The sequence below is a fragment of the Bombus vosnesenskii genome, unplaced genomic scaffold, assembly GCF_011952255.1.
Source record: "Bombus vosnesenskii isolate JDL3184/JDL3185 unplaced genomic scaffold, Bvos_JDL3184-5_v1.1 scf7180000013302, whole genome shotgun sequence".
NCBI lineage: Eukaryota > Metazoa > Arthropoda > Insecta > Hymenoptera > Apidae > Bombus > Bombus vosnesenskii.
The window spans coordinates 2,131,284-2,145,642 of NW_022882951.1; the positions used below are offsets into that span (position 1 = coordinate 2,131,284).

Genomic DNA, 14,359 nt, shown 5'->3' on the forward strand with positions numbered 1-14,359 from the left:
TTTCTAATACATGTAAATAGAAGTATGATCTTTAGATTGAAATATTTGCAATCGTTCGTGTGTCATATACAAAGATAATTTTTAAAAATTTAATTTTTTGTATATATTGTATTGTTACTATACATTGTTTAGAAAAACATTTGTCAATTCGCATAATTACAACCTTATTTGAAAGGAGATTCATGCTTCTGAGACTCAAGAGTCATATACCCCCTTAAATAGAAAAATACATAAAGAATCTTGTCTGCTTGAGGTGTAATTGTTCAACTGATAGTTTCAACATTTACAAAGAAACGAAACATGTAATTTGAAACTGTACACGTAACATTGTTACAATAACTATTAAAATATTGTTTTTTTTTTAACAATTGCGTTGGAATTATGCATTGAATCCCAACCAGTGTTTTCCGTCATAGCTTCACGTCAAAACGTACATATAAAAGTTAAAATCTTTAGCTTTTTCTTTGCTCGGAGCCGCATGGTGACAGATCACGGTTAAGCTATTGTTTTATTCATGTTTGTTGCTAAGGTTTAAAATTACACTTAAAAGGTCATGCTTTGCCAAGCAGGGACGATATATAATTGTCGTACACTTAGAATTATATAAGTCGAAATTCAAGAGCTATTATTAACACATAAAGATACAACAAACATGATATGAATATCGTGCTTTTTAATCGAATCAAATCACTAATCGACTCCAAAACGGGTACTCAACGCAATTACGTGAGTTCAAGGAACTTATTAACACAGGTTGGGATACATGCCATAGAAGTGAAACAAGGGTAGTATGCAGAAAAAGATGTACACAAGAATGTATTAAAGTGCAGGACCAGCAGCATTATCTTCATCAAAATCTGGTAGAAAATCTTTGGTCCGGTCTTCTATCCTATTCATATTTTCAAGTACTGAAGCTAGTACTCTTAAATTGTCCACGCCAGACATTAGTTGTCTATAACGATTCCAATATATATTATTATTTGAACTACTTAATTTAGAAATCTTGTCGAAATATAACTTTTTACCTTAAAGATACTTCTGCTGATGAGGCAGCATGTCTCAAATCACCTGCTAGTCTTTTTGCTGTCTGATTCATGTTTGAAGAACCATATTCGCTTGTATTTCCCGCCGCAAATCCAGCTCTAAGCTCTTTGTTTTCTAAACGGAGTAACGATATCTCTGTCTGCATTAACATTATGTTTTTCATTTAATAATCAAGTGCGCTATAAGATATTTAAAAAGGGACGAAAATCTATACCAACCGTTAAAGATTTAATCTCTTTTTTCAATGCTGAAATAGTACTTTCTGCATTTACCGCTCTCCTCTACAGAAACAAGATATATTATAGACATAAATTAGATATATAAAACATTCTTGTACTCACTGTACTACGTTTTAGATTATCTTCAACTTGTTCCATTGCTTTTTCAAGATGGATTGTCTCTTCATGATCCACTTCTTTTCTAGATACCAATTCTGATTCTAATAATTGAATCCTGTAACAGACATTGTATAAATAAATTAGAGAATATATTCTATTATTAGAGATAAAAGAATTTTGAAAATTTACTTTTCCGATTTCTCATTAATCTGTTTTTGAGCTAATTCTAATTCCTGCCGCAATCTTTCATTTTCCAGCAGTAACTACAAAAAGAATCGATATTTTATAATTATAAAAATTATAAGTAATATATCATAATTTAAAATTCAACATTATTCATACCCTCCTTTCTGTAGTCTCTGCACTATTTGGAATAGATCCAGACTCTGTTGATAATGTTGTCCTATTATGAATAGGACCATCATTTAAAAAGTCTGGTAAAGATTTTGGAACATTTGGTTCACTTGCCCCTGAGTGAGAACAATCTCTTATAATCACATTCGACTCAGGATCAGCCTCAACTGTAGATATTGGTAAATCTAATGGAAACCCTAAGTAATGAGATACTATAAATAAACAACCTACATAAATCATGCTATGATTAATAATTAATTTTAACATATCACTTTATAAATACCTAATGGTTCTGAAGTTTCAGTAGATCCTATACTAGATCTAGCAAAAACAGGTAAATTTAAATGGGCAAAACAACTTGTATTTGGTAAAGATTGATTCCTCTGAGGTATTGCTTTGTCCAAATTTCCAGTTAGATCAAACGAAAGATCACATGAAGCACTAGATCCGTTCTTCTTTGATTCATTTCTAAGTCGAGCTTGCCTCTGTTCTACACTGTTTAATGCAAAATCAGGAAGATTATCCACATCTGAAATTGTTTGTTGTTTGGGCTCATGATTTAGATAATATTGTTCTATGACCAAATGATCTTGCACAAAGTCTGGTAATTCTGTTGGATTACGAGAATAAACAGCTGAACTTTTCTCTAGATTATACTGTGTTGGAGATGAATAAACTTTTGGACGAGCTCCAGCATTTTGATAATTTATTTGTGAACCATTTTTTAAAAAATGCTTAAAGCTAAAGGGATTCTCTTCAATTCTCGACGTATTTTGCCCTGTAGAAAATAAGAAACAACAAATATTAAGCTAATTATCAGCTAAATTTTTTGACAAATACCAGGTTAAATCTAACCTGTTTGAGGCTCTGTCTCAGTACGATTCCTAGCAAAGTACTCTTTCGATGTATTTCTACAACTCCGACATCCCGTTGTTACCTCTTCTTCGGAAGATGAAGATGACGAAAACATGACCTCTCCAACGTGACGCCTTGCATTTTTAGATACGGATCGAGACGAATCATTACTTTTTTTACGACTCGCCATCATCTATGCAGAAGATCAACTTTACCGACGACCGTATCATTTGCGGTGCAGTCAAACAGTCAAAACTGCACTTAACATTTGTCACTCGCTGTCTGCAGGTCGGGTCAGGTTAGTCATACGTAACTTTTTCTTCTTTTTCATCACTCAAGAACTCAATGTGAACGTAGGAGCGGCGTATGTTTTAAACTTTTCTATCTGCATCTTCTGTTTCGTAATATAAAGTTATTCTTATATTCAGTTCCTTATCTGAAATGAGTTGCAAGTGATCATGTATATATAAAGGTATACATATATATATATATATATATATGTATAAATATGCTTATATCAATACATATTCAAAGAAAATTAGCTAGTAAAACACTTATCGTGTATTGAAATAATTGATGATAAAAATAATTTTAAATGATTGACTTAGTAAACATTTGTTATTATGTCGAAATGTGATACGGTAATATGAAATATTTATATGTTAATTTTTCAATGTAATAGGTGCGTGAATTATAATTTTGTGATAGAGGTTATCTTCCACGTGGAAATATTGTTAATTGCTGCAATTTTTAAACGAATGTATTCTGCGATTTTAAATACAAAATGTCTCACGAAAAACCTTGTCGTGCATGCATGGATTTTAAATCGTGGGCAAAGAGTCAAAAGAAGGCTTTCGATTCTGAAAAGGTATAAACAAGGATTTTTTAAATAAAGCTATATACGATACATAAATTATCTTTTTTTAATAGTAATGTTAAAAACTAATACCGATTAGTTTCTAAAAGGTGAAAAATAGTATTACACTTTATGTTGTGAAATAAATTATTTATTCTCACATATATATTTTATTATGTCAGGAAACTGAGAAAATAGAGAAGAAAGATCCACCTGTAAATAAAGTTAAACGTGATGATTGTCCATTAGATAAAGATGAATTAGGTTCAAGAACATGGTCATTTTTACATACCATGGCAGCATATTACCCTGATAATCCAACTGATGAACAAAAGTTGGATATGTCAAAGTTCTTTCACACATTTTCCAAGTTTTATCCTTGTTATGTATGTGCAGAAGATTTACAAGAGCAATTAAAAAAAACTCCACCACAAACCAATTCACAGTCACAATTGAGTCAATGGCTTTGTATGATACATAACGAAGTAAATAAAAAACTTGGAAAACCTGAATTTGACTGTAAATTAGTTGATCAAAGGTGGAGAGATGGCTGGCTTGATGGTTCATGTGATTGATGATTATTAGTTATGATTGTAAATTTTGTAATGAAACCTATATGTGATATAAAAAGCACCATGTAAGTTTATTGTAAATACTTGTAGGAATGCTATAATAGTTAAAAATATTATCACACATAAATTAACCGTTTGAGTTCCAGGGATCTTTGGAAAAACAGGGTCGAAAAATCCCGAATGGTGCAATAGCGCTCGTCATATTTGTTAGTTTTATGAAATACATCTTTACTATTATAAATGCGTACTATTAGTTTATAAATATATCAAGTTTTTTTCAATAAATATTATTGAGAAGATAAGAATGAAATACAAAGTACGAGGCAAAATCTAAACAGCGCGATCACGCTGCTTGGGACTCAAACGGTTAATATTTATCTTTGTTAACCAATTGTTAAACATAATATCCTTTCTTAAATATGAACATTAAAAAAAAAAAAAAGAGAGAAGTAGTAAAAGACTCAGCATACAATTACAAGTTATCAGGTGTTTTGAAGTACCCTTACTATTAATATTGCAAAGTAGATGGCGTTAAGTGTGAAATAGTGAATGCAGAGCTTGTTGTTCTAACATGAGGTTCATAACTGTGATCTTGTCCTTCACCACCAACAGGCATGACTTGACATGTTCTAATATGAAATGGAAAACGTTTGTTAGCCATAGATGGTCTGGTGATGTATAAAAACATTATATGTCCCATAAAAATAGTCCATAACAAACATCCTTTAGCAACGCTTTCTCGTACCCACTCATCCACTAATAAAGTAATGCAGAGTACCTATAAAATTATAAATATCTTTTTACACATTGCAAAAAGAATAAATAAATTTTTTACAAATATTTTGTTACATAATATTTTACATTATTGTAAATGCAATTAAATGCATAGTTTTTTATATACCGTTAATGGATGACATAAAAACCATGCTGATCCCAATGAAAATAATGAACCATAAAAATGAAGTTTTGTTGACATTTTTCTAACGGTTTTAAAACATCGAAGAGAAAATATAATCCATGCAATCAATTTCAGTATTATTAATCCATAGCCTGGTGGTGATTCATAAATATACAATACCAATCCAGGATCAAAGACATCGGATTGGTAAATATACAATGAAAATTGACAGAAAGAAATCAGACAAATAAAACATATAAGCCATCGAGTTTGCCTGGCTGTTAAAACGCTCTTAGTCACTGTAAAACCAAGAGCCAGTAATAACATAAGTACAGTGTACAAAATATCTGAACATGCTTCTAGAAGTTGACCTAATAAATAAGCATTTTCTGTTGGTATTCCTCTTAAACCAAGATTTATGTAACTATAAATCTCAAATAATATTCCTACTAATTGACAAAGTAGTGAGGCTATAAATATTTTGTAAGAAACATGTAGTAGTCTTCTTGCCCTTAGTTGTATGGCTATGTAAAAACTAAGTATTACAAGTACCATGTAAATACAAGCAATTGTTATCAGTTCTGGTAGTATATCTGAAATGAAAATAGATTTAATTAAATAGCATTGAGTAATTTTAAATTAATATAACGTTACTTGCAGAATTCGTCTGCTGAAAAATGTTCTTTCCAAAAATGACCATGCGGCGCATTTGTTAACGATATCCAATACGACACATTTAGTCCAGTTTTTGATGAACAATCTGCCAATGCGATAAACCACCATCTCGGACGAGATGATCGAAATCTTCGATGACTAGAACATCGTACTGTTTCTTCTTCTTCGACGCATCCTGATTGTTCAGATGTTAATGTCGATAATGGTACTATTTGACCAATTCCGTCCCAAAGTATAGCTTCTTTTTCTATGCATGTTTTATTCGAAGGGTAAACGCTTGGCCACTGATCAGGTGCATCATAATACAATAGTATTTTTAAATCTTGTTCTTTGCCTCCCAATTCGAATTCGTACCGAAACGTGCCTTGTTGCGTTAAGAAGCAGAATCTTGCTAAAAATGCCCAATTCTGAAAAAAATTACAGCGACATAAAGTGGAAAGAAATCAACAAATGTTTAGATTAATAATTATTAGGAAAATTATGAAATATAATATATATAATTACGAAATATAATTCTTGTGATACTAATGACACTTGATAATACTACGTAATATATAAAAACATTATGTACAATGTAACAATACAGTTTATATTTACTATCTCTATTTGATTGAAATTAAATGTGATAGTAATTAACATATATTTTTTTGAAATAGCATATTTTTATTAATTTACTTTTACGCGTTATTTTTCAAAATTTAGTATTAATATTATTGTTTGAAAATACACTTAGAAATTCGAAAAAAATGCTTATTACTTCACGTGTTACAAGGTGTCCTTGAAGAATTTTGGCCTCTGAGTATGTCAATAAAAAATTAAATAACATAAAAAAGAATGACAATATGTTAAACATAGTTGATACACGGCCGTACAATTTTCCTGAACTGAAATGATATCTACATATCTGTAATATGTTACCTGCTACCTGCTACCTGCTGTTTTTCTCATGATCAATATTTCCCTGCTATTTAGAGCTATGTATGCATTTCAATTAGTGTATTGATTTATGTTGTGATAATAAATATTTTACATATAAAATAAAAAATATTCAATATGAAAAAACAATAACCAATGGTAAATATATAAATTTTATATTTTTTAATCGCAATTTAGAGCTTTAGAATCGTTTTATTGTTTAGTGTATATTTTTTATGACCTTGACTTTTCTTTACAATAATACGATAATAATATATAACAAAGTAATACGTATACATATATGTATTAAGTGTAACAGGAAATATTAAAGATTTTATTTAAATTATATTGTTGGAATTAATGTTTTACGATAGAAAGTGTAATTAGAAACTTACGAGTCTATTTAAATTTAGTAAATGATATATATGAATATAAAAAATAATGTTATTTTATGATTAATAAATAATGTATAAATCAATTTCTTGGACATTTTTTTATTAAATATCAATATTTTATTTTAACATAAATTTGTAATTAAGAGAATATATATAACATGATGATAAAGAAATCTTTTTGTTAAAAATGCTAAATTAGTTCCATGCTTCAGTCATACGTGTCGTCTCGTACTGATTGAAACATAAACACGTATTTTGTGTTTTACAGTGCAATGATAATTCATATTAACTATAAGAAAATTCCTAGTATCTCTAAAAGTCATTTGCAATATTATTTGTTTTATACAATTTGTTTTATATTATGTGTTGTAGCAACATTCATAAATCTAAGTTAAAAATTACTATTAATTTCTGTTATTAATTTCAATAGAGGTTATACACAACGAAGCGATCATGAAAAGTAAAACAGGAGGTCTTAAGGGTTTTAAAAGTAAGTGCAGTATTCTTTGTTAAATACAATAATCAGCTTATTTATCTATCTGAATAAATTTTTATTCAATTATTCAACTTGTAGCATTATGGATTCGATTTGACGAAGAAACTACGGACAAGCATCAACTATTTTTTAAGGAGCATTCAATTAGAAATCAAGAATCTATACATCCTAAAGGAAGAACACTATTTCTATTAAATATTCCTCCTTATATTACACATAAAGCATTAATTAAAATATTCAGTGATTTGTGTGGAACTGTTTCTAAAGTTTATTTTGTAACTCCTAAAGGATTTAAAACTGCATATATAGTTTTTGAAAAAGAATCTGATTTAGAGAAAGCATTAGAAATTTCTGAAAACTATGTAATAACATTAAATAAAGAAAAAAAGATTTGTTTTACAGGAGTGGAAAGTAAGTTATCTAAGTTATGCATGGATTTATTGGATATCTCTCTGTGTAAAATACTTCTAATTCATTTTAATAAATTTAACAGAATGGTGCTTAAACTATAATCGTTCAGTATGTAATGAGAAGGAAATGAAAAAGAAAATTGAAACGTATATGCAGAACTATGATCAAAAAATTTCTGAGAAAATAGCAAAAGAAAAAGCTATGGAGGAAGAAGCAGAAAATGATGGTTGGGTAACAGTAACAGGACGAAAGAAGAGAGGACAGTTTGCACTTTCCAGAAAAGAATCTACTATTAATAAAGTGCAACGCAAAGAAGAACAAAAAAATAAGAAAAAACAATTGCTTAACTTTTATACTTTCCAAATTCGGGAAAGTAAAAGACAGAGTAAGTTTTATGTCAGATTGATCTTAATAAATATATGCAGAATTTTGATATTTGGGGTCTTATTAAATTTTTTTTATAGATTTAGCAGAGTTAAGGAAGAAGTTCGAATTAGACAAAAAGAGATTACAAGATCTAAAATCTAAGAGAACGTTTAAGCCATTTTGAGATTGTATGTATAACATAGATTAATCATATCAACGTGAAATATATATTTATTATATTGTAAAAAATTTTTTTTTTACATTTATAAGTATGGTTTTATATTTATATAATTGTATTTAAATTTATATACAGTTCCGCAAAATAAAAATAACTACAATAGAAAGACAATAATGTAATTAAGCAGCTTTAGATGCATATGTCTGTAAAGTCCATTCAATTAAGAAGTGTTGATATGATAAAGGCTGTAACAAAGCCAGTAACTCTTCTGTAAAAAAAAACACAAATTAATCTTTAATTAAGGACTAATTTTATACGTTAAATGATTATGATATGTACGTTTGTTTCCATAAATACAATTTGCAGACATAGCTGCACTAACAGCTTGTGCAAGGCGTTCCATAGCTAACTCACGCGAAATAGAATTAATATTTGTTTGAGATTGTAAACTAGTTGTTAAAGTTCGAGTGGTAGCAGCAAAATGCTGTGCGGATATAGCATGTTTATTATTTCCGCTATTTTTTAATCGTAATACCGAGTCCATAAGTAGTTGTTGAATTTTAGAATACAATTTCTTCTGCTCCTCAGAATATTCTATATTTTCTGTACCAACTGAACGTACAGGTGATAAAATACACCACCTAAAACAGAGAGTTATACAATTATGAATACTTTGTACTTAATTTTATGCAAAATTTTTCTTTTGAGTTACCTGAATAAACCTGCTATTGGAGTTATTGGTGTCATTGGAATGCCACCGGTTGGTAAAGCAGGATTATCCATCAAAGGAGTCAATAAGAGACTTGGATTTTCATCTATCCATTCTCCTACCAACCTGAGCAGTTCTGCAGGTGGATATTTGTCCTCATAGACTTCACCTATTGCCGTTAGTAAGTTGGCAGTGAAATGTGGTGCAAGAACAGGAAGCTGCTTCAATTTATCAATAGATTTTGGAGTAAGGACAAAATAGTCATTAAGTACGTGCCTTGCCAATCCTACGCTCTGTGGTGAAGTAGAGCCTAATTGCTGCATCCAAATTCCAGTCGCATTTAAGACTGCTTTATTTTGAGTGGCAATGGCTAAAGATACTAAATTGCCTAAGATTTTGTATCTAGGACTATCTGCAGGGAAAAGGGATAAAAATACTGCGTTGCGTACAGCGGCACTTCCTCCAGGACTTTGAAAAAAATCGCTCAGAACTTCTATTAATTGCAACTCTTGTATCGCTGTTGTCAGGTTGCGCTTTTTCCGTTTCTCTATTTCTCCGAATACAAATTCCGATATTAAATCTAGTTGTAGATCCATTTGTTTTCCAGGTCTGCTGCATAGTATTTCTTTAAAAATAGTAATAAAATTAAAAAATGTTAAAAAATATAAGGTTATCTGCTAACCTAACCTATTTCAACCAATGTCTTACCGATTCTGCATAATGCTTCTCTAGAGCAGTAAGGAAAATCTAATTTTCGCAAATTTTGTTTTATATCATTGCCTGCCATTAATGCATACGTGCCACTATAATACCCAAATACATTTAAAATAAACTATTCAGTCTTTGCGTGACATTTAATAAGCGCTGTACCAAAACATTGAATATATTTTCTAAAGCTATAATTCCGGATTTTTATGAAAGCGATATGGTTTTGATAGCTAACGAAGACTGTATATTGATTGGTACGGTTATATTTTTTTGAATTTCTGCCACTAAATATCCAATGAATACGTAGTTAAGTCTGCTGGTATAAACGCGCGAGAAAGAAAAATATTTCTGCAACTTATTTCATGTACATATGCCTGTATCCCTTATTTAATTGCATTAAATTATGAATTAAAATTTTACTGTACGTACTTTTTATGCATTCAATTGCAAGCAATATTATTTTTATTCGTAATCAATATGCAGGATACACAATGCGATACCGAATTTTTGAAACCGAACAACACAATATATTATTTAAAATAATATTGTACATTAAAGCTTAATATTTTTATGTTTTAAAACATACATGATATAAAAAATAGTAATTTTTTATTACACGGAAGATATAGGAAAATTATGGTACATATAAAAAAGATTCAATTTATTTACAAAAAGTGTAAAAATATTTGTGACATATTTTACATAAATTTTCTACTCGTTTCTTTTAAATTTGTATAAATGATTTATTGAAATTCTATTTTATATTTGTAATATGTACATATGTTAATAGAGATATATTTTTTTTTAGGATTTTAATAAAATTTATCTTTTGTTTCACATGTATCGCAATGAAATCGGGTATCCAATGCGTAGCGCCACCTTTGAGTAGGTTGCGAACTACACTGTTAGTCAAAACAATCGCCGAATTCAGGATCTATTTTTAGGCGGCACTCACTAAGCTACGGTACTTTACTAATTTTCGTGTGCATCGAAAAAAGGGACAGACGCTTGCAGTGTTTCGTGCAATTGTCTTTCGATTTTGGAAAGGTTCAACGACCTCACGGTAATTGTGACAAGAGACTGACCGGCCATGTTTATACCGTGGTGAATTTTGAGCTAGCGGCCCATAATCTACAAAGTAATTTTCCACGTGTACTTGTTCGATACTCGTGTCGTCTACCGTACGTCCAGCACGGTGTCTAAGGCCTTTTCGAGATGGAGTCTAGCGAAAGGGGTGAGTAAATCCGCAATAGAAATAAAATCACGACAATATTGAGCCTCTGACACAAATCGCGACCTGGGGGCAATGGCAGTGTCAGGGTCGAAACGGAACTAGTTCAGTGACCGCATTCGCGGCATTTGACCGCGATATTACCGGAGAATTTCTTTTCGAATCTATCCCTTATTCATCTCGAACTCTCTATGAATACGGCGTTTCTCTTTAGAAGAGCCTTCCTGTGAAAATTCCTCTCGAGACCGAATCTATGTCACGCATCTCACTTTTGATCTTGACTGTACTCTCTCTTGGTTCAATTCTTACGCGTATCTCTTTTATACATATTTATGAACATAGAAATGACATATAAGAAAGAAGCATTTTATATTTCAGTGTAATTTATTTTTCTTTTAATCGTCTGTGTCATAAACGAGCGATTTGTTCGAATAGGTGTAGCTTGTATTTCGTGTTTCTTTGACGTTTTACGAGATAGTAAAGAAAGCTGATCGGTCAGACGGCTACGTTTTGTATTACGCAATAACATAACGGCGTGTCTCTAACCTAGATAATCTCTCGCGTATAGTGAATTGAAGCCAGGGTACCGCTTGACAGAGACACGTGAGAATTATTATCGCTTGACCGAGTCCGGCATCTGTTGCAATGTGGCGACACCTGCCGACCGTTCGTGCACGTCCTACCTCAAGCTAGTGCGAATTAACCCTCCCTGTGTTTGTTGCCGTTCAACCCTTTCGTTCTATGAAAGGCAGAGACGAAAGGAGCGATGTAGTAAAATAAATAAAAGTGAATTCTTTTAGAAATTATTTTATCATTTAATGAAAATCTATGTTGGGTTAATAACGTCGAAGAATGTTATTGTGCTAAATAAATGAATATAGTTGAATTAAACACTAATTGGAGGTTAAGTTTCAAGTAGCGCAAAGAAGCGAATATTCGAGTAATAATATTCAATTGTTTTTTATTTTTTTATTAGCAATCTATCGAGGCAATAATGTTAAACAGAATTAAGATGTTAGGAAAAGCTATATTCTATTTTATATACAATGTTTATTGACAATGGATAAGGTTAGAAGACGTTTAATAGCGCATAAGTATATTTAAATTGTGCAACTAATTATCTTGCATCATTGTGCAAAGATTTAATATACAATTTATCTTTTTCATCGAACTTTTTACAATGATGTGTCAGTGTTTCTTTTCCTATAGAACCATTTTTTGTATAGGTATACAATTTATAAAACAGAGTACGTAGTTTGAATTTTCTAGGAATACGCTGTTTCGCGAAATTTCCAGAACCTTTCTGTCGCTACTAGAGGGCAGGCGTGCGCCATTGTTTTCCCTTTTATTTTTAATCCATTCTCTTTTCATCCTTTTTTCATTCTTCTACCGAGATCCTTCTCCTCTTTCTCTGTCAGACTCTTCCTTGTTATATAAGTCCAAGGACGAACTATGCGATTGTACTGTCTCTGTCCATTTTTGCATCTCTCTCCCTTCTTGTCGGTTTTTTGTGCTCTCTCTCTCTCTCTCTACTAGTAACGCCACCTTTTTCTTTCTTTTTCTAACCTGTCTTCTGTTGTCCCTCTTTCTCTTTTCATCTTTATTCTTCCGGTGTGTTGCATTGTCGTTCTTTCTCCCTCCCTCCCAATATACGTACTTCTCTATTCATTGCTTCACTGTTGCTTTATTATATTGGCCTGTGCATGTTGTGCATCCCTCTCTTTCTTTCTCTCATTGTGCTTCGATTTGCATTATGATTGGATGCTGTTCTTTGTTAAAACCGGTGTACTATTAACACGCGTCCTCGGTTGAATAATTTATGAAAAACGTGCTACCCGCTTTTGAAAGAAATATCATGCTTTTAGTTGTCGGATCTCTTCTGTCTAATTTTTCAATGCTCATTTCAAGGTCAACCACATAGTTCTCGTAAACAGAGTACTATTCGAAATGAACTCGAATGGATTTAGACTATACATCCTAACCTTGAATTGTTTCAAGGTCATGACTGAGCAGAAGTTACGTAATCAAGGACTAACTGCAGAGATACTCAATCGAGTCTAAAACTTTGAACTCAATTATTTCTTCCCTTCCTCGTGCAACATTATATCGCATTTTTACTCAAATTTCATTTTATATGAATTCTTATATAGCATGTGGTTAAGCTAGCTGAATTATATTTCTATTGGAATTTTTATGTATTTTTATGTATTAAGTCGGCTTTTCAAAAGAATCAAATCGGAAAGGGGTTAGCGTGTTTCGCTATTCGTGTACAAGTTTATTTTCGCACGTGCCGTGCGCAAACGGGATCGTTTATGGCCACGTCCAATCTGTACTGTTCTAGGCTTGCGAAAAATTTGAAAAAGTTGTAGGACATTTAACAAAGTCTCTACTACGCTGTACGATCAGTTGTTAGATCAAATACGTAAAGCTTTTCTATGTAAAATGTTAAAAAATTTGCTTCGAGGAAATTCACGAGCAAAGTTTAATAATTCATTAGAAATGGAAAAGTTTTAACGATTTAGAAATAAACGATCCTAGGTTAGTTACGTAGAGTTCGATTGAAAATATATAACACAATCTCGAAGAAAGAAAGTTTCTTTTCTAGCAGAATTAAACGGATAAAGATAAGCACCTTCAAAGTTTTCATTCCGTGAACAAATTTTAAAATATATTAAAAGATTTTTTAAATTTAGAATATTTCTCTTAATTATTCCGCTAATAATTAATACATCATGAATTATTAACTAGGCGAAGCAGAAATAATGCCAATTGCATAAGTAACTATATCGACGATAAATAGGATGCAAATGCGTGACGATCGTCGCGTTTCATTAGACTATCGTTCGCGACAATTGAATGGTATTGATTTGTAGTGTTGAACGCGAACTAGAAGGATGGATAATCGACGGCCTTGCGCGAGATTATACTCGTCCACCGGGTATCGTACGATTTCGCGTCCTCGGGGATGGAATTGCACGAACTGCCTCGTCAAAGGGAATTACATGCATGACGAATTTCAAATCGATATTTTTTGCAATAATTTTATCTCTTACCTTAAAAATTACGATCTTCTTTTAATTAATTTTCAAGAGTAAACTTTCCAGGAATACGAAAATAAGTTAGAATTAGTTTGTTTATCCGCGAGTGGCCTTGTTGGGTGTAGATATATTTTCCCTATCATTCGACTAACTCTTATATTTGAACCTCGTTGAATGAGTCAATTAGCAAGCTGCTCTAACATCTGCCACAAACAATCGTTTTCCTTTGCTCCTACTGCCAGTTCGTATACTGTATACTTATACGTATATCGGGTGTTTTTCAAAAATTCGCTGTTAAGTCTGATCGATCAAGCAAAGAC

The 14,359-nt window shown here is 31.5% G+C and overlaps 6 protein-coding genes across 12 annotated transcripts in view; 3 read left to right on the plus strand and 3 right to left on the minus strand.

Annotated features, from left to right (window-relative positions):
- Positions 1 to 238: 238 nt before the first annotated feature.
- LOC117234109 lies at positions 239 to 2,967 on the minus strand. Its single transcript, XM_033495017.1, has 8 exons — positions 2,592 to 2,967; positions 2,020 to 2,514; positions 1,725 to 1,933; positions 1,572 to 1,645; positions 1,386 to 1,497; positions 1,263 to 1,325; positions 1,026 to 1,183; positions 239 to 952 (listed from the first exon to the last, which is right to left on the minus strand). The coding sequence occupies exons 1-8, from the start codon at positions 2,782 to 2,784 to the stop codon at positions 820 to 822; spliced, it is 1,437 nt and encodes a 478-aa protein (XP_033350908.1). The 5' UTR covers positions 2,785 to 2,967; the 3' UTR covers positions 239 to 819.
- On the plus strand, positions 2,785 to 8,532 carry LOC117234113 (ribosomal RNA-processing protein 7 homolog A). Of its 2 annotated transcripts, none has more exons than XM_033495024.1 (5): positions 2,785 to 2,889; positions 7,335 to 7,392; positions 7,477 to 7,809; positions 7,892 to 8,194; positions 8,274 to 8,416. In XM_033495024.1, the coding sequence occupies exons 2-5, from the start codon at positions 7,356 to 7,358 to the stop codon at positions 8,357 to 8,359; spliced, it is 759 nt and encodes a 252-aa protein (XP_033350915.1). In that variant the 5' UTR covers positions 2,785 to 2,889; positions 7,335 to 7,355; the 3' UTR covers positions 8,360 to 8,416. The 2 variants fall into 2 exon arrangements, with proteins under 2 accessions (XP_033350915.1, XP_033350914.1); XM_033495023.1 differs by lacking the exon at positions 2,785 to 2,889 and adding an exon at positions 6,541 to 6,666 and having other exon boundaries at positions 8,274 to 8,532.
- On the plus strand, positions 2,897 to 4,859 carry LOC117234114 (FAD-linked sulfhydryl oxidase ALR). 5 transcript variants are annotated; one of them, XR_004493474.1, is made up of 4 exons: positions 2,897 to 3,063; positions 3,274 to 3,459; positions 3,630 to 4,087; positions 4,493 to 4,859. XR_004493474.1 is itself a non-coding variant. In XM_033495025.1 (3 exons), the coding sequence occupies exons 2-3, from the start codon at positions 3,376 to 3,378 to the stop codon at positions 4,020 to 4,022; spliced, it is 477 nt and encodes a 158-aa protein (XP_033350916.1). In that variant the 5' UTR covers positions 2,897 to 3,063; positions 3,274 to 3,375; the 3' UTR covers positions 4,023 to 4,135. The 5 variants fall into 5 exon arrangements, 3 of the variants coding, with proteins under 3 accessions (XP_033350916.1, XP_033350918.1, XP_033350917.1); XR_004493475.1 differs by lacking the exon at positions 4,493 to 4,859 and adding an exon at positions 4,166 to 4,461 and having other exon boundaries at positions 3,630 to 4,084; XM_033495025.1 differs by lacking the exon at positions 4,493 to 4,859 and having other exon boundaries at positions 3,630 to 4,135.
- LOC117234111 (transmembrane protein 145-like) lies at positions 3,926 to 6,521 on the minus strand. 2 transcript variants are annotated; one of them, XM_033495020.1, is made up of 5 exons: positions 6,350 to 6,521; positions 5,576 to 5,999; positions 4,921 to 5,510; positions 4,526 to 4,797; positions 3,926 to 4,059 (listed from the first exon to the last, which is right to left on the minus strand). In XM_033495020.1, exons 1-4 carry the CDS (start codon positions 6,443 to 6,445, stop codon positions 4,528 to 4,530), a joined length of 1,380 nt encoding a protein of 459 aa, XP_033350911.1. In that variant the 5' UTR covers positions 6,446 to 6,521; the 3' UTR covers positions 3,926 to 4,059; positions 4,526 to 4,527. The 2 variants fall into 2 exon arrangements, with proteins under 2 accessions (XP_033350911.1, XP_033350910.1); XM_033495019.1 differs by lacking the exon at positions 3,926 to 4,059 and having other exon boundaries at positions 4,522 to 4,797.
- Positions 8,389 to 10,118, minus strand: LOC117234112 (uncharacterized protein C7orf26 homolog). Its single transcript, XM_033495021.1, has 4 exons — positions 9,771 to 10,118; positions 9,066 to 9,687; positions 8,693 to 8,994; positions 8,389 to 8,621 (listed from the first exon to the last, which is right to left on the minus strand). The coding sequence occupies exons 1-4, from the start codon at positions 9,847 to 9,849 to the stop codon at positions 8,533 to 8,535; spliced, it is 1,092 nt and encodes a 363-aa protein (XP_033350912.1). The 5' UTR covers positions 9,850 to 10,118; the 3' UTR covers positions 8,389 to 8,532.
- A 551-nt stretch (positions 10,119 to 10,669) lies between these two features.
- The window catches only part of LOC117234012 (retinoic acid receptor RXR-alpha-B), a 61,073-nt gene continuing 57,383 nt past the window's right edge, over positions 10,670 to 14,359 (plus strand). Inside the window, exon 1 of the mRNA XM_033494821.1 lies at positions 10,670 to 11,004. Coding sequence (XP_033350712.1) covers positions 10,986 to 11,004 — 19 coding nt within the window. The 5' untranslated portion in view covers positions 10,670 to 10,985. The remainder of the gene's footprint in view (positions 11,005 to 14,359) is intronic.